This window comes from Podarcis cretensis (genome assembly GCF_951804945.1).
Source record: "Podarcis cretensis genome assembly, chromosome: 7".
Taxonomy (NCBI): domain Eukaryota; kingdom Metazoa; phylum Chordata; class Lepidosauria; order Squamata; family Lacertidae; genus Podarcis; species Podarcis cretensis.
The window spans coordinates 35,686,294-35,713,454 of record NC_137176.1 but is presented as its reverse complement, the minus strand read 5'-3'; the positions used below and the strand labels follow the sequence as shown (position 1 = coordinate 35,713,454).

General features: G+C 38.1%; 1 protein-coding gene across 6 annotated transcripts in view; it reads left to right on the top strand.

Annotated features, from left to right (window-relative positions):
• Positions 1-27,161, top strand: part of ATP9B (ATPase phospholipid transporting 9B (putative)) — a 122,103-nt gene that overhangs the window by 4,448 nt on the left and 90,494 nt on the right. For 2 of the 6 annotated variants that reach the window (XM_079983748.1, XM_079983747.1), the window contains exons 2-6: positions 5,279-5,452; positions 13,106-13,256; positions 18,113-18,226; positions 20,091-20,199; positions 26,312-26,370. In XM_079983748.1, coding sequence (XP_079839874.1) covers positions 5,279-5,452; positions 13,106-13,256; positions 18,113-18,226; positions 20,091-20,199; positions 26,312-26,370 — 607 coding nt within the window. Of the gene's footprint in view, positions 1-5,278; positions 5,453-13,105; positions 13,283-18,112; positions 18,227-20,090; positions 20,200-26,311; positions 26,371-27,161 lie in introns of those variants that run through there. The other 4 variants (XM_079983750.1, XM_079983749.1, XM_079983751.1 and 1 more) reach the window with 4 other exon arrangements.

The following is a 27,161-nucleotide window of genomic DNA, read 5'->3' as shown; positions in this document are numbered from 1 at the left end:
AAATAGGTTTTTTTCACGCATTCAATAAAGATACAGTTTTAAAGCTATTTTATAGTCTACTTGATTCTTAGTTTGTATTATATGTTCTTTTAGAGTCCAGGAACAGACAGTTTCTGTTCTTGTGTTTTCTTTAATGGGGGAGAGAGGTTCAGAAAATAGGGTTTTGTTTCATTTTTCAGATCACCATATCTGTTTGTCTTAAGCATAGCTTTTCAGAAGCTTGCTTTTGAAATATGCTACTTTCACATTTTAAAGATTGTCCTTTGAAAGCTTAGTTTATCTAATCTATTCTCAAATAAGGTTTTTTATTATTTAGGTTCAGGACTTATATGTGTGACTCATGCTCATGTTTACTGCCTGGCCTTTTGTTATCTTCCCGCACCTCTAGAACATCTTTATGTTTTTGTATCTGTCTCTGATAACAAAGTACTTAAACCTTGGACAAAAATAGTGAGCATTCTCTAGTTTCATATAGTTAAGTTTTGTCAATGTCTTTGTATTAATATATCAGTCAATTCTCATGGTATCTTTATTTTAAGATCAAGCCAGAGATAGTGTCTTGTTTTCCCCCAGTGTTATCCACAAAAAAGTAATAAAACAAGATACATCACTATACTATTTCAGTCAATCTGTTTGCCCAGTCCTATGAGACAGAATAATAGCACTTTATTCCAGTTAAGAATGTTCAAACAAGGGGTGTGACATAGGTTTGCAATGACAATGGTCACGTAGTAGATACCAAGCTTGCTGTTAAAACAGAAAACTCCAGCATTTATTGCAATAGAAATTTGGCAAACTAAAAGTCTTAGTTCTCATCCATGTAAGAATAAGAAGTTTTGACCCATCCTAGGTATGTATTTATGTGAACCAATGTGCGAGCTTGGTGCAACATGGGTATCGTTACAGGTCTTTCAGTTGTAGTTACTGAAAACGTTTCCAGATTCACTGGGGAAGTTGTCATCCTAGTTCCAGAAATTGCTCTTCACTATATATGTGATTCATCAGCTCACATAATCCATAAAAATAAAACATTATTTTAAATGGCTCTAAAAAAGATATATAAAATTCCAAATATTGCTATGTTTCTACAGATGTGTTATATATAACCCATAAACATGAAAACTGCATTTAATATTCAACATGCACTGCATATGTGAACTTTGAGACTATGTTAAATATAAAATAGTTTGAAATTTTGGTAGCATTATAACACCGTACATTTATTATTTCAAAAATAAGAGTTATAGGAGTTTTTGTTACTAAAACTGGTAAACCTACAGGGAAGTACTTGGAAAACAATTTAACTCCCCCGGTTTGGAATTACAAGTTATCTTTTAAGATAGACTTCTGGAAATATTTCTGTAGTGCAGTTTTGCAGTGTATATCATGTGATATTTAAGAAGATATGAATACAGAGAATTGTTCAGTATGAAGTTTGTGGAATCTGCCAAGATTTCAAAGTAGGCTGCTGTAATTAAACCAAAGAAATTGTCAAGGCAATCTGGAGTAGAAGGTGATTGCATGTGGAAGGGGATATATGGTTATTCCTTGCTGCCTTAGTGGCCAATCGGATGCATAAGAGAAGCCCAGAAATAGGATATCAGCAAAATAGACCTCTTCCGCTGTTGTTCCCTAGTGAATAGCATTTCTTCTGATCTTGGAGGCAGCATATACAGTGGTACCTCGGGTTAAGTACTTAATTCGTTCCGGAGGTCCGTTCTTAACCTGAAACTATTCTTAACCTGAAGCATCACTTTAGCTAATGGGGCCTCCCGCTGCTGCCGCGCCACCGGAGCACGATTTCTGTTCTCATTCTGAAGCAAAGTTCTTAACCCAAGGTACTATTTCTGGGTTAGCAGAGTCTGTAACCTGAAGTGTATGTAACCCGAAGTACCAGTGTAGTTACTATTACTAGTGGCTGTTGATAGGCTTAATTCTCCTTGAATTTATCTAATATACCATTTATCTAATATACCATTTATCTAATATACCATTTGCCATGTCCTGGCAAATTCTGTAATTTAACACTGCACCTCATGAAAAAGTGCTTTCTTTTGTCTTTCCTAAATCTACCATTAAGCGCCATTTGGGCTGTAAGAAAAAGCACTCTCTGTCCACTTTCTCGACAGCATGCATAGTTTTACACACACATGCTTTTTCAAATACTCCCCTGATTCTCTGGAATAGCACACGAGGAAGGGGGACTTGGTTAATATTGCCTCTCTCTTTCTTCTTCCAGCAGATTGCTTCATGGGCAATGAGTTGTGTTCACAGCAAGTCTGACTCAATCCCGTGGAATTTTCCTTTTTCACTACTGCACAGAATTCTGCTGTAATGACAATGTATCATTTTCGTTACACAAACCTCCACAATCCAAGATCTTTTCCCTGGTCATTTGTTGCCAGTTCAGTGTATGTTACACAATGATAGGGGGTGAAAAAAATTCCATCCTCTATTTTTCTGCATAAAATGTTGCATTTCAAAAGTTCATTAGTACTGTAACAATGTCAGTTCCAAATAAATAATAGGAAAGCTTGGCAGTTTCATAGTTTTTAGCTTTTTTATTAGATGCAAATAAAATAAACTTTCTAAATTAGATTATCCTCTAGGCCAGTAGAAAAGTTTTCCAAGCAAACTCAGCATTTTCCAATTCAAATTACCCTATGCAAATTAATTCAATTCATTTTTAAAAATAAATCTCAGAACACTTATGTGATAGTTTTTTTTGCCTCACTGTGCATCACTTTGTACTTAATTACAGTAAACTGCTTTTGCCATTTTAATGCTCATTCATACAGTTTGACTCTTTGCATTCCCCCCACTGTCTTATATAGTTTGGTGTCATCAGTAAGCTTATCATATCATTTCTTAGTTCAACCCTAACTCTGATACAGCACCCCACTTCTTTGTGGCTAAGAATGAAACCTTAAGTGCTAATTCTCTCCAGAATTGCTGCAGCTAGTATAAAAGTTTCTCATAGATTAAAAGAAGCAAGGAGAAGATTGGGTTTGAGGAATGCTTCCACTATAAGAATGAAGTAGTGACTCCAAAGCAGCATATTATTCAGAAATAAAGTGCCAGAAATTTTGAGAAGCAATGGGAGAAAATTGTGACGATTTGCCAGTTCACCGTGAATTAAACATTAGGAGTAAGGCACGAAGAAACTTCGAGTTTTGCTTGACTTCTCAGGTTTTCTATATTTGACTATCATTCTGAACGCCTTGAAAAATAGAGGGGTAGGAATGTTACAATAGCTCCTTCATGATAGTGTATGTGCAGAAGCATATTTTGGTTTGCTGATGTTTACGTAGTTTGTGTAGTGATAATATAAAAGAAAACAATTTTTTAAAATATAGGTATGATTTAAGCAGTAGACAGTAAATTGCAATTGGCACTTAATGAACTCATTTGGTTACTGTTCCTTTGAAAAGCCATCAAAGTTTGAAGAGAGTATGGTATTATTTTCACAGCAGATATTTATACAAAAGTTAATTTTGAAGTACGTATTGTAATCTCTTTTCTCCTAGTTTCTTTTTTTGTTAGAACTTGTTTAATATTAATGTTCTTTTTCTTTTGGAAGCCATTTTTTCTCCAGATACCTGTCTTGTATCTGATTTAGTAACACCAGTGATGTGTTATGCATACTTACTTATTTATTCATGTGGCTTTCAGAGCTTTATTTTATAAAAAGTTTCTAGCATTATACTTAATTGGTTTGTCACTCATGGTAAACTAGCACAATTCAGTGTACATGGCATTAGATCACAAAGAAATCGAGATTTTTCCCTATGAAAAATCCATTATTCATCATTGTATTGTTTTTAAATAATATGGTAAAAATTCTAACACAATAGGAAAATTGCTTTTTGGAGAAGAATAAATTGCTTGCCAGTTCAAAGGCTGCATTTTGAAGTCAAGTTACTAAACATTATGCTTATTTGTTATCTTAGTAGTTGGCACACTTGTAGAGTTAACACCGCAGTTCTTGATTTTAAAATATTTTTGAGAAAACATGTTTTTCTAAGAGGTATGAATAAATTTCATTCTTTAACTCCTGAGATGATAAGAAATGCTTTTAGTTTACTGGTGAATAGAAATACGTAATTTTTGACAAAGATGGGTGTACCCTGTTTCATTGTCAGTTGTGCAATGGAGGATTTTGATTTTCTCTCCCCTCCCCTTCCCGCCCAGATTGAATAGTCAGGCATATATTTCTCAGTCTTAGAACTTTGTTTTAACAGCAATTGTTTCATGATTTTTCAGTGAGAATTATGTTGAGAAAAGTATCCTATTAATGTGGTCCATTAGCCACTTTAACACTAACAAGTGTAAAGGAATGCCATGAGATATATACCATTGCTTATATGTGCCTGGTTCCCATATAATGCTAGGCCATAGTTGTTCAGCTAACCACAGGTTGTCCACAAATGATCAAACAAACAATGACCAGGGTTGTTTTGTTTTCCAGCTGCTCTTGCCTCATAACTTTGTAGCTTAGCAAGTACCTGAGGTCGAGTGACCAAACTAAACATGGTTAAGGAAGAGTTTGGGGTGGGAGGACAGTGGTTCTGCTCTCTTCAGTTCATAATGACACAGCAATCACAGAGCAGAATTCCAAGCATGAGATCATTCTTTATTGTAATAAAAACTCGTGATTAGATGGTCTCCACACATGCTTCCAAATGCATGATCAAGTTATGATCAGAGGTCATTTTTCCAAATATGGTGGACATTGGCTGCTTGAATGTCTTATATTGTTTGCAAGACAGTGGCCAGTGGTGTGAACATCCCCAAAGACACCTCCTCCTAGCAGGCCTAGCTCCGGAGTTGATCAAATCTGGACTGAAGTCTATGCACGCAGACGGCTTATATGGGATATTAAGACAGACAGCCTAAAAACTGGTATGAGCTGCTGAGGTTGACAACAGTAAAAAGAGAAAGGCCTTATCCAGGGCTTTTTTTCATCTGGAACTCAGTTCTGACACCTCCCAGGTCCTCTCAGTCAAACTATGGATTAGCTCCTGGTAGTGTGCTTTAGCTTCAGGAGCAGGGGAGGATCAAAATGACTGCAGTTTTCTAACTATACCAGTGCACTTACTCATTCATGCTTAAATATTATTTGGCTTAGTGTGTGCAGACAAGGCCATTGTCTGTTTATATATCAAGAATGCTTTGAATGCATGCTATATATACATAGCAGCTAAAAAGAATGTTATCAATTATTTGGAGTTAGTCCAATGTTCTCATTTATTTATCTACTTATTTACAAAACCAATAGGTACCAAGTAGAAGACGAGTCATCACATTTGGATGAAATGCCCCTAATGATGTCTGAAGAAGGGTTTGAAAATGATGAAAGCGATTACCATACTTTGCCAAGGGCCAGAATTTTTCAGAGAAAACGAGGTTTGGAATGGTTTGTCTGCGGTGGATGGAAGTTCCTTTGTACCAGGTTTGTTGCTGTTTTTCTTTTCTTTTTTGTGATAGCTTGATTTCTGTCTTGTAGTTTAAGTAAATCCAGGGTGATTTTTAACATGGAAAGTATTTTAAAGCAAAACTCATTATAATTTAGAAAGAAAAATATTTGAAAATTAAGAAACTGCAATTATGTGCCACCATGGAGTATACTGTGGGGCAGGACGGGTTTGAACTGAAGTGGTGGAAGCAAACCCCAAAATACGTTTTTCTACCCTCTTAGGATTCCTTGTGGGATGGGGAAGAATTAAGAAATGCAGATAATCTTTTGCCTTTGTTCTTCCTTCATCCCTGAAGCTCTCACTGGAGGAAAGAGTGACTATGTGCCAGAAGTTATGTGATCTCTGAAGCTAATTCTTCCTAGCCTCCCTCTACTTGGCCTCTGTCAAGTCCCAAGGTGGTTTTTAAGCAGAGGAATTTCAGCTCAAAGAGCGTGTGCGAAGATGTGTACTTCTACTGAGACTTTCTCCTCTCCCCCAGGTTACTCTGGGAGAGTGTAACTTCCATTTCACCATGAGGCAAGTGGTGTAGGGAGGGGGATTCTGGAAACAGCCACTGGGGAGTGACCATGATGAGTGGCCAAAGATTGCTGTTCTTTGTCCTGAGTTTATGTAAATACAGTGGTACCTTGGTTTAAGAACAGCCCTGTTTATGAATGATTTGGTTTACGAACTCCACAAAACCAGAAGTAGTGTCCCGGTTTGCAAACTTTACCTCGGTCTAAGAACGGAATCCGAAGGGTGGAAGGGCCCCATGGTGGGAAGCCTCAGAATCTGATTTTCCATTGTTCTTTGGCTCATCAGTGATGGCTGTTGTGCTCATTTCGTTACTGTCAATAACATTTTATCCTCATGCTTTATTCTTTGTAGCTGGCTGCTGACACTGCCCATCCTCTCAAAATAGTTTGCCAAAAGGTCCTTTTTCCTAGAGTGTATCGTCCTTACAAAGTTTCATTAGTTTAGGAATTAGAATGGGCAAAAATCCCATTTGGAGGCCTCATTCCTAACTTATTTTTTATGACCTGTAAAGAGAGATGGCAGTACCCTTTCAATGATGTTCCCGAGAGCCTTAACACTAATTCACTAACGGTGGGTAATATCTTGAGTTGATTGATGTTGGTGAAGGGGGAAACGTAAATTCATTAACTGATGATAAGTTAACATTTCAGCTTTAAAGGTTAAAAAGTACATGTAACTGATGACTCTAGAGTGAATACAAGTTAGAATTATCTCCCAGTACTCTGCTGTCATTTATAAACCTCTTGTGTTGAACTCATGCTTGACTTTAGCAGAGTCTCTTGAGGAAATTAGTCTTGCATTGTCAGAGCTCTCTCATGTTAGACTTATATCAAACACACTTTTTCACAATAAAAAGTTGCCGTAATTAGTAATGTGATAAAGATTTGTACATTTGCATGTGCTCAGAATTGTAAACATAGTCATTAGCTTTGGGTGCCCCCACATTTTTTCAGATACATTTATATAATCTGTTGACTTTTGCATTTCTATTTGGGGGAGGCTATATAGAACTATAAAATGAAAATATCATTGATCAATTTAGTTTGCTTTGTCACATATATATTTCAGCTACAGTGCTGACAGCAGTGAAATGCTGTAATGAGAGCGACCTAGATGGTAGAGCTAGGTACGGTATGCTAGGTTTGGGGTTTTAGGATCAATTCTAAGGACAAAGATCAGTATATTTCTTATACCCAAGAATCTGCTGCTACCCTGCACAATTTCTGAGGACTACTTGGAAGAAGCTGCATGTCTTGCTTGATGGAGCCTGAGCCACCACTTAAAAGTGTTGCCATTCACCAACCGTAGGGTTAATAGAAAGTTAGTTACAAACTGGAATGTACACAGACATCTACTGCATATACACTCTTCATTACAGACCCCTCTCTGAAATGCACATAACCAATGATTATGTACACCAGCCTTCCTCAGCTGGTACCCTCCATGTTTCAGACTACATCTCCCATCAGCCCCAGCTAGTTGAGAGGCAGGGCATTTCATTAAAAGTTTTACAAGTGATGGGAAGAAGCCAGGAGAACATCATGCAAAACAGGATGTATTAATTTTTTGACCACGTCTATAATTCTAGTGTGGTCTTCTTTTGCAGTACTACTTTTTGTCTTTTGCATGTAGAAGAAGCAGAACATCACTGTCCACTTGCTCATAGATAACTCTGGCTCTGTTGCTTCAGGAACTGTGATTACAGTGTCAGTGAGGGTGCTGATGCTGAGAACCAAATAGCTCACATGATACAATACATTATACAAAAAAACAGTTATTAATATACTTTGTGAAAGTAGCTCTTCTGAATTTTGAAGCCCGATGTCTAGGGCCTCTGATGCTGATGTCATAATGTTGTCTAGACGCAAACCAAATCAGCCATCTTTACTTATAGAAGTTTCAGTATTGCACTTCAGCTTTCATTAAGCTTTGTTTAAAAGTTGAGAACTGAGCTGCTGTTTATTATTATTATTATTAGAATCAGTTGGGGTCTAAATCTGTCATGCAAATTTTGTGATCCGTGCACTGTTTTGTCATGCTGCATGTGTTGTGCGTTGGGCCTAAGCCAGTCTCATCCAAAGCCTTGAAATAAACAGTAAGACCACCTTCTCTAGTTTTGGCAAAGCCTTGTAGCATTGCCTTCTATTCTATTCAGTGATCTAAAGCAAAATGCGTGCTCTTTCAAAGCAGGAAGAGCATTCATCACATAGGAAAGACTGAGCTGAGCAGTTACACAGCCATTTTGTAGCCCTGCTAGGACATGTGCCTTATTTAATTGAACTGTATCACTTGAACTCTGTGTCAGAATCTCTTGTGCACCTCTGTAACACGAGATATGTCTTTTAGAAATGTTTCCTCTCTATAGTAGCCCATTCTTATTGTGAATAGTGAATTTATTATATCCAAATGTGATAGCCCAGCTCTTTCATGTACCCAAATACAGAGATGGAACCATACATTCAGGCTTTAACATTTACCAAGGAGTAATTGAAGTCAGTTATATGTACAGGTGACTCTCAACTTACTTGGGGTTATGTTCCAAAGATAGTACGAAAAGCCAAACTTGCTTCAGTTTTTTTGCCAAGTGCGTAAAGCTGAATGTACACAAGTTAAATGTGCATGGGTTGCGAGTTACCTGTACAGTCATACCTCATGTTGTGTCCTGCTCTTGTTACGGACTTTCAGCTTACGAATGCAGCAAACCTGGAAGTGTTTACTTCCGAGTTCGCCCCCGTGCATGCACAGAAGTAATCTAATTGTGGAGTTTTTGGGGTGCGAACAGCACACTGAAACAGATTAAGTCCACAGCTAGAGGTACCACTGTACAAGTGAGTAGATACCTTATAGGACAACACTGTTAAAGTTGTTGAGTCCGTGAATTATAAGCTTAACAGACCTTGCTAAACTTCAGTTTTCCTCTAGATATTTTTAATTATAGAATTGCTTGCATTTTAAAACTGTCAATAGCATTGGTATAAAAAATGAGAATATCTAAACTACTTTTCCTCAAATATCTTAAGTCTGAGGATACACTACCTATAAATGAGGTAATATTCTGCCCAAATTTATCCTTACAGTGTCAAAAACCACAAAATATCAAGCTCTCTCTTCTTTAAGCTTAAAAAAAAAAAAAAAATTCCTTCCAGTAGCACCTTAAAGACCAACTAAGTTAGTTCTTGGTATGAGCTTTCGTGTGCATGCACACTTCTTCAGATACACAGTGTGCATGCACACGAAAGCTCATACCAAGAACTAACTTAGTTGGTCTTTAAGGTGCTACTGGAAGGAATTTTTTTTTTTTTTTTTTTTTGACTATGGCAGACCAACACGGCTACCTATCTGTTCTTTAAGCTTGTTAAGCACAGTAGCTATGTTATCTTTCTCAGAATTGGCAGAATTCCTGTGTGCTTGATTTCAGTGATCTGTAATACAATTAATGCCTTCAGAGAAATATAACCAATGAATAGTATTCAACTAAGTTTTACTCAGAGTAGACCCATTGAAAGTAATGTACTTGACTAAGTTAGGTCCATTAATTTCCCTGCGTCTACTCTGAATAAAACTTAATTGAATATGCTATGTTAAGCTTTTGAAAGCTAACTCATTTTTAGTTGTAATTATTTCTTCCATTTTTAATTTAGACACTCTCTTTTAGCTTGTGAAAGTATAATGCACATAGATCAATACTCTGGAGTTCTTTGGACTAGATTGATTTCTTTCTCATGATATATACATTGCAGTTCTCTCTGATATATATATGTATATACCCACAGACACACTACTTTGTCCCTGTGAAAATGGTGCGGTTGAACATTTCCATGTGAAATGAAGGGGATATCAAATACTCGAATTAATTTGGACTGTAAGATGGCCTATACACTTTCAGTTAATCTGCAACACATTTGTTGTTCAGAGGCATGGGAAAATGCTGATCTTTTAAGAATGACATGACTACAGTGTCGCTTTAGGCCTGATTATCAAAGCTACCCGTTGAGTACATTAATTACAGTATGTTTTCTTCGTAGATGTAGTTCTTGCTATTTAGAATTTAATAAAGAATAGCTTATCCTTGGACTGAGTATGCCAATATAGGGACTTTTTTTGTCTTTTTGATTTTTTAAAAAATGTTCTGAGTAATTTTCTTTTAGTTAAGCTTGAAAATGAGTACAAGTGGGAATGGCTGGAAAGTATTTTTAAAATGTTTTTTAAGTTCAGCTTTTGACTTGGCAGAATGTATTTCATATGCAAAATAGTAAGATCTATACCAGTTTTGTTCAACAATTGCTGTTCTTTTAAGTACATCTCTAATCAGTGCCACTAGGGTACTTTTTTGTTTTTAGGAAAAAACAATGTTACTATACAGATTTTTATTACAATAAGAAGTTAAACTTTAACAAAATCTATTCTGCTATTCATTATGCTCTCCAGAGTTTTTGTTAACTTTAATTATACTGGAAATATATATGTGTACATGAGACAAAGATGAGAGAGCTAAGTAGTAAAACAACACAACAGCCTTCTCTCTTGTACTATTGGTTATAGCAAGTAGGTCCTTGCATCTTTTCTATAATAGCGCATTTAATTAAAAAATTCCATTGTCTATATAAATTGAAATTGTGTGATATTGTCTAAAAACCTTTTTTAAAAAAAATTAGATGAAAAGGAAACTCAATGTATAGTTAGAATGCGAGCAAAAGTATTTGGTTCTCCTGTCCAAAGCATTTAGCTATTATATTGGGTATCAGGTGATAGTTGTGTCATGGCTGGGTTGATCCAAATTGAATTTGCGTGTCATTTGATACGTTGTCTGTGGTAACAAGAAATTATATTTTGGAAGGGCTTGATAACTTTACTAAACAAATCTATAAATCCATATCCTACGCTGACCCAGCTGAGTCTGCCTGCTTATGCAGTGTAAGACCGCTCCATGCCAACAGTGGTGGTAAGGACTGTTGCCATCATCATCGATAGAAATTCAAACTCCCTCGCAGTGAGACCAATCCACACTGTTCTTGGGTTCAAGGAATTGTTTGTGGTCTTGGATCAGAACAGGGATGATAGTGTATCATCCGCCCTGCTACGCTACAGCCTTCTAGACTGAGCTGGCAGAGGTAGTCTTGGATGTGGTGTTTGGGGGCTCAGAAGTTCAGGGGGTGGCAGTATGGGAGACAGCATTCTGTCTTAAGGTGTGCAGTTTCTTGTCCACATATGTGAGTCTGGTACCTTTGTTGTGTAGTATTCATCATATGCTGAAGGCACACTTCTTTCATTCTGGCCTTTGACACTTTAGATATATATTTTAGGACCCAACCTATCCTTTTTATTGTAATCTGCTTTAACTGTTTTTAATATACCGTATCGGCCCGAATATAAGCCGCATCTGAATATAAGCTGCACTTTTAAAATTGGGGGGGGGGGGACTCCATTCCTTGCTGCTCCTGTCTGCATACGGGGGGGGGGGGGGAGCCACGCTGCGTTGCTGGTGGCCTTTACCCTTCCTCGTTCTCTCCCTTCCCGGACTTTGGGGGAGAGGACGAGGGACTATGCACAGGGCGGGCACCGCTTTGCCGCACTCCTGGTGCTGTTTGCCCCATGCTCCTGGCTGCATACCATAAGGTTGCAAATATAAGCCGCACTTTTAACTTTTCATGGTCGGAATTTGGGAAAAGTGAGGCTGATATTCAGGCCAATACGGTATATATTTTTAATTGTTGCAACTCACCCTAGGACCTTATGGTGAATGTCTGATAAGAAATATTAACAGCAACCTCTAAAAATTACATTCCCCATAACTCAGAGTATATTTTTTTAATGCTCTTTAAGCAATAGGTCTCATTACTATCCTTTGTTAGCAACAGTTGTGTAAATGTTTTATTTCTAAACTCAATACTAACCTTAGATTATTTCTTCCAAATGTTTCTCTGAATGTAACTATGTATGCTTTGACTTGCATAGAGGAGCCTTTGTTACTGTTTTGCGGGCAAAAGGCACATGATCGCAAAAGGCATGCAGCAGCCTCTGTATACCAACTGATGGGGATTTCTGATTCAGATGGACACAGGCTTGCTGATATCCACGTCTTGAAAGTATTGAATCCTATTTGCTTGCAATAAATACTTAAAATTGAATTGTCAAAATCTATAATTATTTCCATCAGTGGAGACCTCATTGCATCTGAGGGCTTAAAGTGTACTTATCTCTAGGTGCCAATCAGTCCTTTATCACAGGCATCACAACTGTTTAGCAGTGCCAAACTTTGTTCAAACATATGTAATTTGTTTGCTAAGCTGATGAAGGTTTTGGCACCTGCCTAAGGGGGAGGAATAGTTGTTACCCGAGTCAGCCTTCCAATTCATGAACAATTCTTCACTCAAAATATTCTGTTTTGTAATTGAAAGCACAAAGAGATGTTGAAAGTCTTTAATTTGTTGTATTATTAAGAATTAAAATTAATCAAACAAAACTGAATAATTCACATATTAAAATCTATAGTGCTGCATCAAAGCAATAAAGCAGTTCTTTTCTATATAGATTATGACCACCAGGGCAGCTTTCCTAAGCATATAGGTGCTACATTTTATCTTGCGGTGTTCTTAAAAAAATAGTAATCCTATACTCTGTCCACTATAGTTGCTGGCCGAGTTGCAAAGTGCCACATATATATGCAGTGGCATTTCAGCCTTCCTCTGCTGATGGCAGCAGCCTACACTCCAATAAGCTTTCCTGGAAGGTCAGGAGCCCTTTGAAGCATATTTGAGGTGCTATCGGGAGTGCATGGGATGGGGGAGGGAAAGCCTAGGAAAACAGTGCCAGAGATCCAATGCATCCTTTCCCTAGCTTTGTTGCTGAACTCAGTAAAAACTAGGCTTTGTGCCCTGAATTTATGGAACTGCTTTTCAGTCAACGTGGTTAAGACAGAACTAGCACCACTCCTAAAATACACAGGAAGCTTGTGGACATGACTCTGTTTACAAATACTGTAAAAATAAAAAATAGGCATCTGAGATCTGTTAGTTGCATTGAGTTACTTTCTTTAAGAACCACGGCTTTCCTTTTAGCAAGCTGAATATACTATACTGACATTTAAAGCATAGCTTTCTTTTTCCTTGCAGTTGCTGTGATTGGCTCATAAACATTTGCCGGAGAAAGAAAGAACTCAAAGCACGCACAGTATGGCTTGGATGTCCTGAAAAATGCGAAGAAAAATATCCAAGAAATGCTATAAAAAATCAAAAATACAATATCTTTACATTTATACCTGGGGTAAGGCTACTAATGATTCCTTAAAGGTGGGCTTAGTTTATGTCCCTTATAAATTGTATGTCTTACAATATTTTAAAACAAATCATTTGAATGATAAGTTGTGCAATCGTTTCATGCTTATTTGAAGTTCAGGCAGTCCTCTTTCCCCACTGAGAAATGTGCTTGTTGGTTAAAGTGATTAGTGGGATCAGTGATGATTACCTGTGAGGAGCAGAGACTAGCAAATTATTTTTAGGTATTGTTTTTATTTAATTTGTCTACCACCCTTCATCAAAAGATCACAGGTATATATTTTCTTTAAAAAAACGAAGGGCACAATGAAACATTGGGAGGAAAACAATAACACAGCATAACAAGAGAATGCCCAACAATAAATACAGTTAATCTTCTAAAGCAGATTATTTCTGGGCCTGTGGGCACATCTGGAATTTTCAAAAAGTTGCCATTCTGAGCTTGAACTGTCACAAATTGTAGGGAGTGCCCTCTCCTCATTCCCACCACATACATGTGTTTCTTGGGCACTGAGAGGGATGCAAGCTGGGAAGAGGAATGCCCAAGACAGGCCCCCAGAGATAAGGAGAGAAAAAAAGGCAAACACAGACCTCCAGACCCTGGGGTGGGGAAACAGACATAGAAACCCAGAGAAGAGAGGAGAAACAAAGCAAGGAAGAGACACATAGAAAAGATGGGAGGAAACAAATATACATACCCCGTACACTCTGACACATACTCAATTCCTTCTTTCCTTTCTTTTTTTACCCTGCTCCATCTGATTGGCTGCTCCATTCTTCCTTTCTCTCTCCATACCCCCTGGGTCTCACATCTCCTACACCTTACCTTTTTCTTAAAAAAATGTTTCCCCTCCCACATTATCTGTTGGAGGGCCAATCTCAGCATGGAAGGCTAGTGAGCTGAAAGAGGAAATACCAACAAGCCCCCATCTTGACTGTAATTTTTCAGACTGATATCTGCTGACTTCCAAGCTGTATGGGAAGGGGGAAGATAACTAGTGGTGAAGGGGGAAGTGAGGGGAAGCTTTTCACGGGTGCCATTGTGGCCTCAGGCGTCACATTGGGCACACCAGTTCTAAGACACGATTATATGACATGATCCAGACAAAGTTAAGCATGTTTATGTTTCATTGATTTTAGTAGGATAGATAAGCATATGATTAAATCTTCCAGCAAAGACAAAAAATAGTTTTAAGTGTTATAATTTTATTAGATTGATCCTATAGGTTTTGGGTGATTTAAAATACCTGTTAATGAATATTTTTAATCTTACGATTCAGGATAGGTACCTCTTAGTAAAATGTGTGTCGATTTGAAGGCTGTATAAATTTGACTTCAAATTGTTCCCTTGCTGGAAGCATTGCATTGTATTGTATGTACCTTCAGGTCAAAGTAAACACAAGAGTAGAAAAAGACCTGTCTGTAGGCTACAATCCTATGCTATCTTATTTGGAAGTGAGCTCCTATGACCTCTGTAATACCAACTTCTGAGAAGACCTGTATAGGATTGTCCCGTTAACATTTTTTGTGCAAAACACAAAGGGCGAAGTGTAGAGAAGTGAAAGTGCTTCATGTGTTCATTTTTTTAATTGGGTAAACTTGTGGCTTGTATACATTAATGCTATATATGAACATGTATTTAGTATTTGGTAATCAGTTATTAAGTATAAAATGTGAATAACAAAGCAGGGCTAAAATCCGAATACATTTTCCGAATACATTTTCTTTACTCACATTCATTCCTTATCCAAGAAATTTTTAAGAGTTAATATTTTTAAAGCTGTGTATTACCTAGTGGCACTAAATTGTGCATTAATGAGAGAGGGATAAATATTTTCCCGTATTTTGAGCTCACAAGTAAACCAACCTCCTATTTTTATTTTTTTGTTTTTCACATCTCTGTTGAAATGTTCCTTGCAGAGTGTTGACTTTAAATGCAGAATAAGTGGTTGGAAAGTTAATTCCCCAGTATGGCTAGTGGTACAGATTACAAAAACACCCATAAATGTAGCAATTGTTTTTATGTAAGAAACCTTTATACGGTGTTGGCTATTATGTGTTTTATAGGCATATAACAAAACCCTGTATTAACTAAATCCAGTTTAAAATAATGTTCTGTCTCTTCAGATTTTCTTTTGGCTTATTATGGTTTTCAAGATGCAGAATTCTTTTCAACACTGACAATAATAATTTGTTGTAATACATTTTGTGCAAATCACAAAAGGGCACAGTTTGGCTTTATTTTTTTTGTTCTTTGACTGATTTCAGTAAATTCTATGACTTTAGCATTGATTCTTTGGATAGCCAGCCTTGTTAGTTTCTAATTTAATATTTGACTGAAAAGTAACTCTTGAGGGAGAGGTGTTTCAATGAGTGTGAAATAAACAGGCCATTATATACTGTGCCTTTTTCCACAGTAATAAATTATCTTGTTGGTTACTTGTTGACAAGAATGCTGCGTCTTTCAATTCTTAATTTCAGTAAGAATGCAGATTTTTGTAAACCTTGTGCACTGGTTTCCCCCCCTTCCTTACACTCCCCCTAACCCACCAACATTATTCAGCTAGCTGGCACATACAAGGATATTACTTATAACCCCTTCTTTATTAAAAAGAAAAAGTGAGTCCATAATGTGGACTCCATAATGTGTTTTCTTTTGAGAGTATTAATGTCAACTGCTTTCATGCAGACAAATATTTTCATCTTCATTGCATGAAACCAAAATTTTCTCTATTTACACTGAACGTTTTCCTAAAGGTCATTAAGTATACATTTAGACACTGATTACTGTAGTTAAATGCACAATGTGTGTTTCAGGGGTTTAGGCAGAGTCCCGATGCCTGCAAAGATCAGCCATGATTTGTGAACACCTGTTGGCACAGCATAGTCCAGATGCATTATTAGTCTTGGAATATTTTTTTCTTAAACTTTTCCTTAGGAAATGGAATAGTTTGAAAGCGTTTTGTAATTGCACAGTTGGAATCCTATTCTGGCTTTAGTATGAATGCAAATTACTGAGCTATTAATTGATACTAACTGGGATTTTAAATTAATTAGTGGTGAGGGAGGAAATATTGTTACCCTGCTGAGATTAATTTATATAAGAATTTAAACATTCTAGAACAGAATAATCAAGTTTCATTGTAAATATAAACACAGTATTTCTGTAGCGTACCTCTTAGCATTTGTACACATACTTGTAAATCAGTAATAACTGCTAAACCAATTGAATTTCCTTGTATTGAAATTTCCATAATACGTTGGTTTGTCTGGAGCTTACATTTGAATGTACTGTGTTTGCATTCTACCCACATGCAGACTTTGGGGTAACATTCTTTATTTTCATATTTAAAAAAGGAAATGTATTTAAACATAAATAAATTACAATATTAACATTTTTTCCCTTGGGGAGAGTAGCTAGGGATAATAGTAGAGTGACAGGTTATATTATGCTGATTTTATTGTGCAGTACAATCCAGAGCAACTATTTTGTATCACTTTGATTATATGTATACGGTTTCCTCTTATATCATAACTCTTTCTTTTTGGAAGGTTATGTACTTTTCTGTATTCATTACTCTTGTTGCTAATGGCTAGGCAATACTGGAGTTGTTCTTTTATTACATTTGTTATTGAAAAGTGGCCTCACTTTAGCCTCAATTTAGAGAACATTAATCAAATCACTGTTTTCTCAGGTTAGTTCCCCATCTGTATTATGGAGATATAACTGAAGTATCTTTTAGAAGCTCAAACATTTTTTGAGGATGAGTAGCATTGGCCTCTCCTACATACACACCACTTGGGACGTGGGTGGCTCTGTGGTCTAAACCACAGAGCCTAGGGCTTGCTGATCAGAAGGTCAGCGGTTCGAATCCCTGCGACTGGGTGAGATCCCGTATCTCGGTCCCTGCTACTGCCAACCTAGCAGTTTGAAAGCACATCAAAGTGCAAGTAGATAAATAGGTACCGCTCTGGTGGGAAGGTAAACAGTGTTTCCGTGTGCTGCTCTGGTTCGCCAGAAGTGGCTTAGTCATGTTGGCCACATGACCCGGAAGCTGTACGCCGGCTCCCTCAGCCAATAAAGTGAGATGAGCGCCACAACCCCAGTCGTCAGCGACTGGACCTAATGGTCAGGGGTCCCTTTACCTTTACATACCCACCACAGTCCCATTCCATGCATACAATTTCATGAGCCATGAAAAAATGCTTCTCTTTTAATTTTGAAATTATACTTCTAAACTTATAAAAGTATGCTATGGCTCACACTGTGGCTCACAACCTTCCTCGTGTGCTAGTTTTGTTTAACAAAATATCTAGCCTGAAAACAATTCTTAGCGAAGCTTGCTGACTATCTACAATTCTATGATTCTATTAGTAACCACCAAACACTTACCCTCCCCCCATTGCTAAATTACAGGGTGCCCCTTATCAGTGTCTGGGCTCCTGTAAAGAATACCCTACTCTACATTCTTGAACTCTGCTTATAAGCTTATTGTATTGCTAGGTATTGCTAAGATAATACATGTTTTGTCTAATGAACATTCTGTAGTGCTACAATAAATGCTAGATACTATAATGCCTATATTATGGATGAATTTTCTATTTAATATTTTATATTGGAATAGTCATCATCATTAAATGTTCATGTTACTTGATTGATTGATTTTTCTGTGTTAGTAGAGATAGTTCAAGCCATGTTGAAAGCAGCACTCAAAAAAAAGGAAAAGAAACTATTATTGATTATAATTGTGATTAAAGTTCCTGTTACATAAAAAAAGTTTCTGCATACTGGAAATGTTTTTGAAAGCACCATTTCCTGGTTTTTCTTTTTTCTTTCACTTTTAGGTTTTATATGAACAATTCAAGTTTTTCTTGAATCTTTATTTTCTCGTAGTCTCCTGCTCACAGTTCGTACCAGCGCTGAAAATAGGCTACCTCTACACCTATTGGGCTCCTCTGGTAATCAAAAATGCTATACAATTATATATATATATATATATATTTCATTTATGAGCTTGTGTGCACATGGCCAGTGTGGGTGTATAGAACTGTCTCCTAACACTGATGGCATGGCAGCTTACCTGGAAAAAGCAGTGGCAGTGATGTTGGTTCTGTGCACACATGCTGGCAAGAGCACAGGATTGGCTCTGCTGGTGTGTTCATGAAGCCCACCTCTGCCATTGTGCCATCCCAGTCCCTGACAGCAGCTTTGGGGATCAGCTCTGTGGCTCTCTTCTACCACACTAGCCTCTACCACACATGAAAGACGCTCAGTGCAGAAGAAACATTTCCTATTTCTTAATGGTTAAGAGATCAGGAGTATACTTCTGATTTCCATGCTTCTCCCATTTCTCACTTGAATGATCTCCATTCTCTTTTCAGAGCTAATGTCAAACGACATAGCTTTGAACCAGACGCTAAAGTCTATTTAGTTTCAGATACTTATGGTTTTGTGCAACACTAACCATAGTTAGTGGGGGATTTTGAATGAGAAAGGAGCAAAGGAGAATACAATCGTGTGAGGAAAGGAGAGGAATTGCAGGGGTACTCCTGGTCTCTTAACAACACTTCACAGATTATGACGTGTTACATCTGAGCCAAGTCAGATCAAAAGAAATGTGACTCTCATGTTAAATGGACCTGTGTGTTTCTGGGAAAAGTAAGCACATTTAAAAATATATATATACTTTTATCTATAATAAAAAGTTACAACTTGTATGTTCTATAATTTAAGAACTACGATTCTACCTGTGCTTTCTAAAAACATTGGAAGTATCTGGCTATAGCCAGGATATTGCATTTAACATTGGTTATTGATTTTATTTTCAAAGGGAATTGGCCAAACTTTTTTATAACTACTCCAGAAAAAAATGCTATAAGGTCTACATGTGGCACATAGTCCAAAAGTTTGGTATATCTGATCTAGTATATGCAGCTAAAAACAAATGTTTCAGTACACTTTTGGAAGTAATTGATTCCATGGAACTTACTCCTAAATAACTGAGTTTTGACTCACTATAATTTTTAACCAAAGTCAAGCTACGCACCTTCAAGGCAAAAAGAAAAACTCGTTTAGGAGATTAGTCTTCTCTTGTTACATCTCAACCTTTATTTAAAAGTAAGCGTGCTTGATGGTTTTTATCATGCACCTCAGCTTCATGTCTTGGAGACCATGGGTTGGTGCAGCTGTAACATCAAAACCATGCTTTGGTGTTATGTGCCTGAACCTTTGGCTCATATGCTTCCCCCTCTCTTGAGCTTGGAATGCCCTTCCTCCTTTCCTGGTTTGAAGCAAGTCATCTTTGGTTTGTGCTTGCTCTCTAAATAAGAATTGAAAACCAGGGTTCACTCCTGATTTGCAGAGCAAGCACAAACTGAAGCTGCACAGAAGGGAAAACTATGATGTATCTTGAACCAGGAAAGGAGAGAGTGGGGTGCCAGTGTGCATTGGCCCTATCAGCTCTGTTAACACAGCTACACACCCACAGTTTGTTGTTGCATATGAACCATCCCATTGCCTTTTAGATGTGAATTTATCTGAAAATTGCTTTGAGTGGAGGGTACTATATTTTGTTCTTGTGATACGAGCCTGTTCAATAGTTTTATCACATGTTTTGGAAATGTTTCCAGAAATCATTGGCTATGTCTCAAATTTTCCTCAGCTGTTCTGGAATAACTATGGCCTTGGCAAAAGGGAAGAAAACACACAACAAAACTCCAAACAGTCCTACTAAAATGAAATATAAAGCGCATGCTTTTCTTATCTGTGGATTTTAATAGAAATATTTTCCATTTCGGGAAATGTTTGTTATATTTTAAACAGGGATTTGTTTTGGCTGTCACAGTGCTACGAGAGGCAGTTGATGAATTTCGTCGTTACCAGCGAGACAAGGAAATGAACTCTCAATTATATAGCAAGCTTACAATAAGAGGTTGGCAAACTTTTTTCCCTGTGAATCATGAATAGCATTCATATTTTCTGGCCTGTGTGAAGTACTATTTCTTTAAACAAGACCTCCAAATTATGGCCAACCAAAAAACACAGCCTATTAGCATATACTATGGCCTGTTTGGTGCTTAACAGTCTCCTGTGTTTGTAATCCTAGGCAGGCAGCAAATAGTAGGTTGCCAAACATGGTTGGTGGGTTTCATTTAGTGTAGTGGGTCACAAATTATGCTGGCCTAGTAGATTTTACTGAGGGAAACTAACAAGACTACCACTAGCTATAACTGATGGAAATTATATGTTAATCACTATCACTTGAATAAGGCATAAGAATATGAGTTCATCACACATAAAATACATATGCCAAAATTCTCTAAAGAGTGCTGTATAAATTCTTTTTAAAATGCTGGCATTATAGCCTGAAATAAACAATGTATGAATCATGGATTGCATTTAACTCAAAGGTTGTACATGTCTGCACTAGATTCTTCAAAGATGAAACTATCAAAGGCAAAAGGTTATGTTAAATACAGCATACATTTCTCTCTTGTGTTGATCTTACTCAAAGAATAAGCCAATATATTTGGTAAAACTGCTGAATAGATTTTAATTTTATTTGGTGTTTAATATAACAATAATTAACATTCCATTTTCCCTCTGTTATGTATACATTGAAATCATCCATATGCATTCATCCATGGCTAGCCTTTGGAACAAAAATGAATACTATTAACTAAAACTCTGCTTATAAATTTCCATTAAACGATGCCTTTTGTTGAAGCTTATACTGCTTATTTTCTTTATTTCATGGCTCCATGTATTGAGTATTCTTTTTGTATGTAGAGATTTTCTATCATCTCTTAATTGTGGCTTGCTTCATTTTTATGTTACTGTTTAGTTTGCCACTTTCTGAAAACCTTCTGATCTCCACAAAGGATAGTTTAGTATTGCAGTAGATTTTGTGGCTCCTAATGGGCCAGTTCAGGGTAGAACACTCATGTAGGCTTGCTCTCCCTCTCTGCATGTTGCAAAACACCCTCATACACAACCTAGTTGTGCTCATTTGACTAGTAGGGGTAGAATGTGTCTATGGATACCTAGTCAAATATGTATCCAAATGTGCACTCTGTCCATCTGTTGTACATTACTTTCAGCCTCTCCCCCGCTTTTATTCCAACCAGTCACATGCAGCACTGTATGACAATAACTTATTTGGGGTGAAAGTTGCTACATAGAACTGCAAGCAGTGCAACTTACCAAAGCATGGCAAGGCAGGGTGCATTGGTCCCGTTGCCTTGGCAATGGCTCAGCAATGGTGATGCATTCCCTTTTCCTTTGTTCTGAAATAACAGCAGATGGAGGGAAGAATGACTGCAAACGAGTACAAAGGAATGGAAGGTCACACTTGTTTAAAAACAATTTTGTTCCCCCAGGAATGGCATCTTTTGTAAAACTTTCATAAACTTTCATAACCTCATGATGCATAACAAGGGAAGTTCATGCCTTAGTTCTTAAAAGGCAATGCCAGGAATTCATGTTTTATAGTCCTCTACTTATGCCATCCTTGGAAGAGAGAGTATTTTCCCCTCTCTGCTCCTTGCCTAGACGCTTGCAAGTTCTCTTCTCCTCTACCCCCCAATCAGTCCCTTATGCATATTGTTATTATTTATTATTAGTTATTAAATTTATGTCCCCACTCCCTTTGTGCTTTTGTTGTGCGCCTGAACTGAGCAGGTTTGTTGATGATGAGAGTTCCATCCTGCAATCATGTTTCTGGAGAAAACCAGCAGAAGTATGTTTTCCCAATTCCCAGCTCATTTGTGTGCACGCTGTTCTTATTAAGGGTATCGGGTGAAGTCTAGTGATGTCTGTCTGACCTAGGACAGATGTATCACAGACAGCATTTCCTCAGTGACCATGTTCGCATGTACCAATGAGCCAAGAAACTTGGCTTTATAGACCTTACTGTGTATTAGCTGCTTGCTTGTACACACAGCCTTATCACTCTTGGTTGCACAAGCAGGTAAGCAAACAGGGAAGGGAGTAGCTTAACATTATGTCCAAACCCAGGATTGTGGTTTGTTTCTCCTTAACAAGTTAAGATTCATAAACAAGCAACTCTTGGTTTAAGGCTGGCTAGTTCTCATGGCTTTTCATGGTGAAACAAGTCATTTGTTCCAGAGTGGGTGTGATTGGACCTGGTGCATCAGCTCATATACAGGATGGTTTATTAAACCAAGGTTCTCTGCTTATTGTTATGTTGGAATGCAGCTATTGCAGGGGCAGTTTGTATGTTGGAAGGTGCTCCTTGTGGCTGTCTTTAATATGAAACTCCAACATTCCCCCACATCGTATAGGTAGTATTGTAATTAATGGGCATTTAATATATGCTGTACCAGCTATAGGTCTTACAAAGAATCATAGATCAATATAGCTATTTTAATAGTTACAGCATTAAGCAGTACAGTAACTTCTTTGAACAGTCTTAGTACTGTTGCCATGCCTCTTCTGATTAAAATGGAAGTACAGCCACTATTACTGACAGGTACATACCGTATTTACTCAAGTATAAGCTGACTTTTTCAGCACATTTTTTATGCTGAAAAAGCCCCGCTCAGCTTATACTCGAGTGAGGGTCCTTTCGGGCTGCTCTTTCCTCCTTCTCTGCCTTTGCCGCTGTTGGTGGCGGAGGAACGAGCAGCCTGAAAGCAGCCCTTTTGGGCTGCTTGTTCTTCCTCCGCCGCCGCCACCACCACCAGGTTTGTGGTGTGGTGAACCCGCTTATGCTTGAGTCAATAAGTTTTCCCAGTCTTTTGTGGTAAAATTAGGTGCCTCGGCTTATATTCGGGTCGGCTTATACTCAAGTATATATGGTATATATGGTATATCCCATATCACTCATGTGATCCATTATTCTGGGATCAATTGTATGGTTATTTACTAAACCTGCAAAATGAGTGTCCTAGATTCCAAAATCATTTGGACTGGAATACCCTTGCTACAATGGCATGACTATTAATATCTCCCCCTCTGGGTGACACTATGCTTTTGCGTCTCTAAAATTTGACAGTTGTCACAGTTACTGACATTTCTTGGCTAAGAGCACTTTGTAGGTTTATTATTCTTCAGTACCTGGTCAGTTTCTCACCAATTACTGCTTTCTATTTGCTCCTGTCCTAATTCTTCTATTGATCTCCCATTGCTTCAATTTCTTGACCCAAAATTTCAGCGCTTTGCATGAATATAACAGCTTGTTTTAGAAAATTGTCATCTTATTTTTATGTGAACCTCCTTGATAATTTTGTTGTGAGCTGGAAGGACAGGATGCAGATTCGAAAACAACCGGAGGTTTAGCTTTTTTGACGATAAGCACATTTTTGGATTTTTTATTTATTTACTTGAACCAGGTTAACTAACCAAAACAGAGACAGTATCTTGAAGAGAAATGTTGAAAGGAGGCTTAACATTCTTTCTACTACAGCATTTGCATAATTTTGCTTACCTTGTTTGTGGACATCTTTTGTTGGCATTCATAGACTAGGATTATATTTATTTAACTCCACTGCAATCTTCTTGAGCCATTCAAGTGTAATGAATTATGATAGACACTTAATTGTGTTCTAGTTCCACAATACGGCTTTAGGCAAAGGCTTGCGCCTTGGTGGACTATAAAGCTTCGATATGCAGTCACTTCTGACAGCTTTGGACTTTTTTATTGGCAATTACACAGATGGTGAAGAGTGTTTTTAGCTAGTGAGATGTGTTTAGAAGGAAAAAATAGTTTGCAAAAATAATTTATTCAATGAATAGCATTTGATGTTTTTCTCAAATTGTCTTTCCAAAGTTGTAATATTATATAATTTGTATGTTTTCTGAAATGTTATCAAATGACTACTGGTTCTAATAGTCAAAGGAGAATTGTTTATAGACATCTTAAGGTTTTAAATTATCGTTTTTATTGCTCAAGTATGTTCTACTACCCCCTTGCAAACAAGTGGGTGTAGGGTAAAACTTACCTGAATTTGTACATTTGCATTGGAAACAACTGTCCCTGTTACCGCATTCATAAAAAAGTGCACTATGCCATGAAGGATAAATTTACACATTCTGTACTTCAGAGCAGCAGTCTGATAATACATGATTTTACCGAAGCTTTTTAGTAAAACAGAAGTCTCACTCTCACAACTACAACTCTTACCGTGTTGTGAGAAATTAGAATTTTGGGGCAGGAAGGCATATTCTGAGAATAAATCAAGAGACCAACATCACGAGGCATTAAGTGCTATCCTCCCACAATGAGCAATACTTCACAGAAGTGGAGATGGGGTCTACCCACTATGGTACTTATTTAGTAAAAACACAAGTATTTAGAATTGGGATACATGCATGATACTTTGTAGTTTTCAAGCAAAGGTTGTAGACATGCAAGATGTTCACAGGATGATTGGGAATAAATAGTATCTGAGATACGTTCGGGAGTCAGCTGTATTCTGGATGCCAAATTTAGGTTTTCAGATAGGAGGATGAATTTCAAGACTTCCCATATTAATAGGTATTAATAAGTGTTTCTCATTTAAATGTTTAACTCACCTGCCTTTCCTGTGACACTCAGAGTAATGCTATGTTTACTATAATTTATCTTCATTAATATTGAAGAATAAGTGTATGTTTTCTTGGTGTTAATAGCCATTGCACCAACCAAGAACTGCTTCTTTGCAGAAGAAAATTAATTTCAAGTGCCAAATTGGTTTTTCATCTCACTGTTCCGTCAGAATTCCCAAGTGGAACTGCTTTTGCTGGAAATCAGTGGGTTTAGTTGTTTGGGTTTGCGTTTGGCACCAAATGTTGCTTTCGGGTAAGATTGGTTCTACTCGACATCATAATTTATTTGGGCCTACCTGTCAAATAGGGACGCGGGTGGTGCTGTGGGACTTGCCGATCAGAAGGTTGGCGGTTCAAATCCCCGCAACGGAGTGAGCTCCCGTTGCTCTGTCCCTTCTCCTGCCCACCTAGCAGTTCGAAAGCACGTCAGAGTGCAAGTAGATAAATAGGTACCACTCTGGCGGGAAGGTAAACGGTGTTTCCGTGCACTGCTCTGGTTCGCCAGAAGTGGCTTAGTCATGCTGGACACATGACCCAGAAGCTGTACGCCGGCTCCCTCGGCCAATAAAGCGAGATGAGCATCGCAACCCCAAAGTCGGTCATGACTGGACCTATTGGTCAGGGGTCCCTTTACCTTTACCTGTCAAATATGGCCCATGAAGGCTCTTTTTTAGGGGGGGGGGATTTTGTTTTGAACATTTTTTCATCTCATTATATATCATTTCCCAATATGTGCTTGCCCACCACATATGAAAAAATGTTCCTTCTACTTCTTTACATTTCCAACACAAATCCGATTCCGATTTTGTACATTTTAGCCAATCGACTCTGAGTTAAAGCTATCTATGAATCATTTTCATATAGTTCTCTTTCAGTGTATAAAAGGTAAAGTAAAGGTACCCCTGCCCATACGGGCCAGTCTTGACAGACTCTGGGGTTGTGCGCCCATCTCACTTAAGAGGCCAGGGGCCAGCGCTGTCCGGAGACACTTCCGGGTCACGTGGCCAGCGTGACATCGCTGCTCTGGCCAGAGCCAGAGCCAGAGCCAGAGCCGCACACGGAAACGTCGTTTACCTTCCCGCTGGTAAGCGGTCCCTATTTATCTACTTGCACCCAGAGGTGCTTTCGAACTGCTAGGTTGGCAGGCGCTGGGACCGAGCAGCGGGAGCGCACCCCGCCGCAGGGATTCGAACCGCCGACCTTTTGATCGGCAAGCTCTAGGCGCTGAGGCTTTAACCCACAGCGCCACCTGCGTCCCCTTTCAGTGTATAGCGTGCAGTAAATTTCAAATCATTCTTCCAAAATTTCTCCCAGAGATTTAATTCTATATTGATGTTACAGTTATTTTAAAGCTAGTTGTATTTAAGTAAGCTTCTTAATGGTTTTTAAAAACATTTGTTTGATAAAAAACTCCCACAAAAGTCAGCATAGGAGTAAAATGTGTCTGTGATTTCTTGATTATTGCTTATGTTGACTTGTTTTTTATTTATTTAAAGGTAAAGTGCAAGTTAAAAGCTCAGACATTCAAGTTGGCGATCTCATCATAGTGGAAAAGGTTGGTACTTTAAAATATTTTTTAGATTGGGGACACACACACACTACAGATAAGAGCTCTTAAAGTTTTTGCTTTTTGTATGATTTCCTGCCACAGAACAGGTTTCAAGCTGAATAGGTAGTTAATGGGCATTATCTAATGCTATGCCAGCAGCCTGTCCCCCATCTGCTCTGGAAGGTACGCCAACCTTCCAGATCAGCTTTTTAAGGTGCACAGTGAGGCTCAAGGGGAAAACAGAAAAAGAGAAAGTCCTGTTGCACAGTCAGAAGCCCATTGCAGTCAAACAGGCACTGCTGGATGTCACCCATTGTTGTAGTTGTTTAGTTGTTTAGTCGTGTCCGACTCTTCGTGACCCTTGGACCAGAGCACGCCAGGCACTCCTGTCTTCCACTGCCTCCTGCAGTTTGGTCAAACTCATGTTGGTAGCTTCGAGAACACTGTCCCACCATCTCGTCCTCTGTTGTCCCCTTCTCCTTGCGCCCTCCATCTTTCCCAACATCAGGGTCTTTTCCAGGGAATCTTCTCTTCTCATGAAGTGGCCAAAGTATTGGAGCCTCAGCTTCAGGATCTGCCCTTCCAGTGAGCACTCAGGGCTGATTTCCTTCAGAATGCATAGGTCCATGGGACTCTCAAGAGTCTCCTCCAGCACCATAATTCAAAAGCATCAATTCTTCGGCAGTCAGCTCTCACTTCCATACATCACTACTGGGAAAACCATAGCTTTCACTATACGGACCTTTGTTGGCAAGGTGATGTCTCTGTTTTTTAAGATGCTGTCTAGGTTTATCATT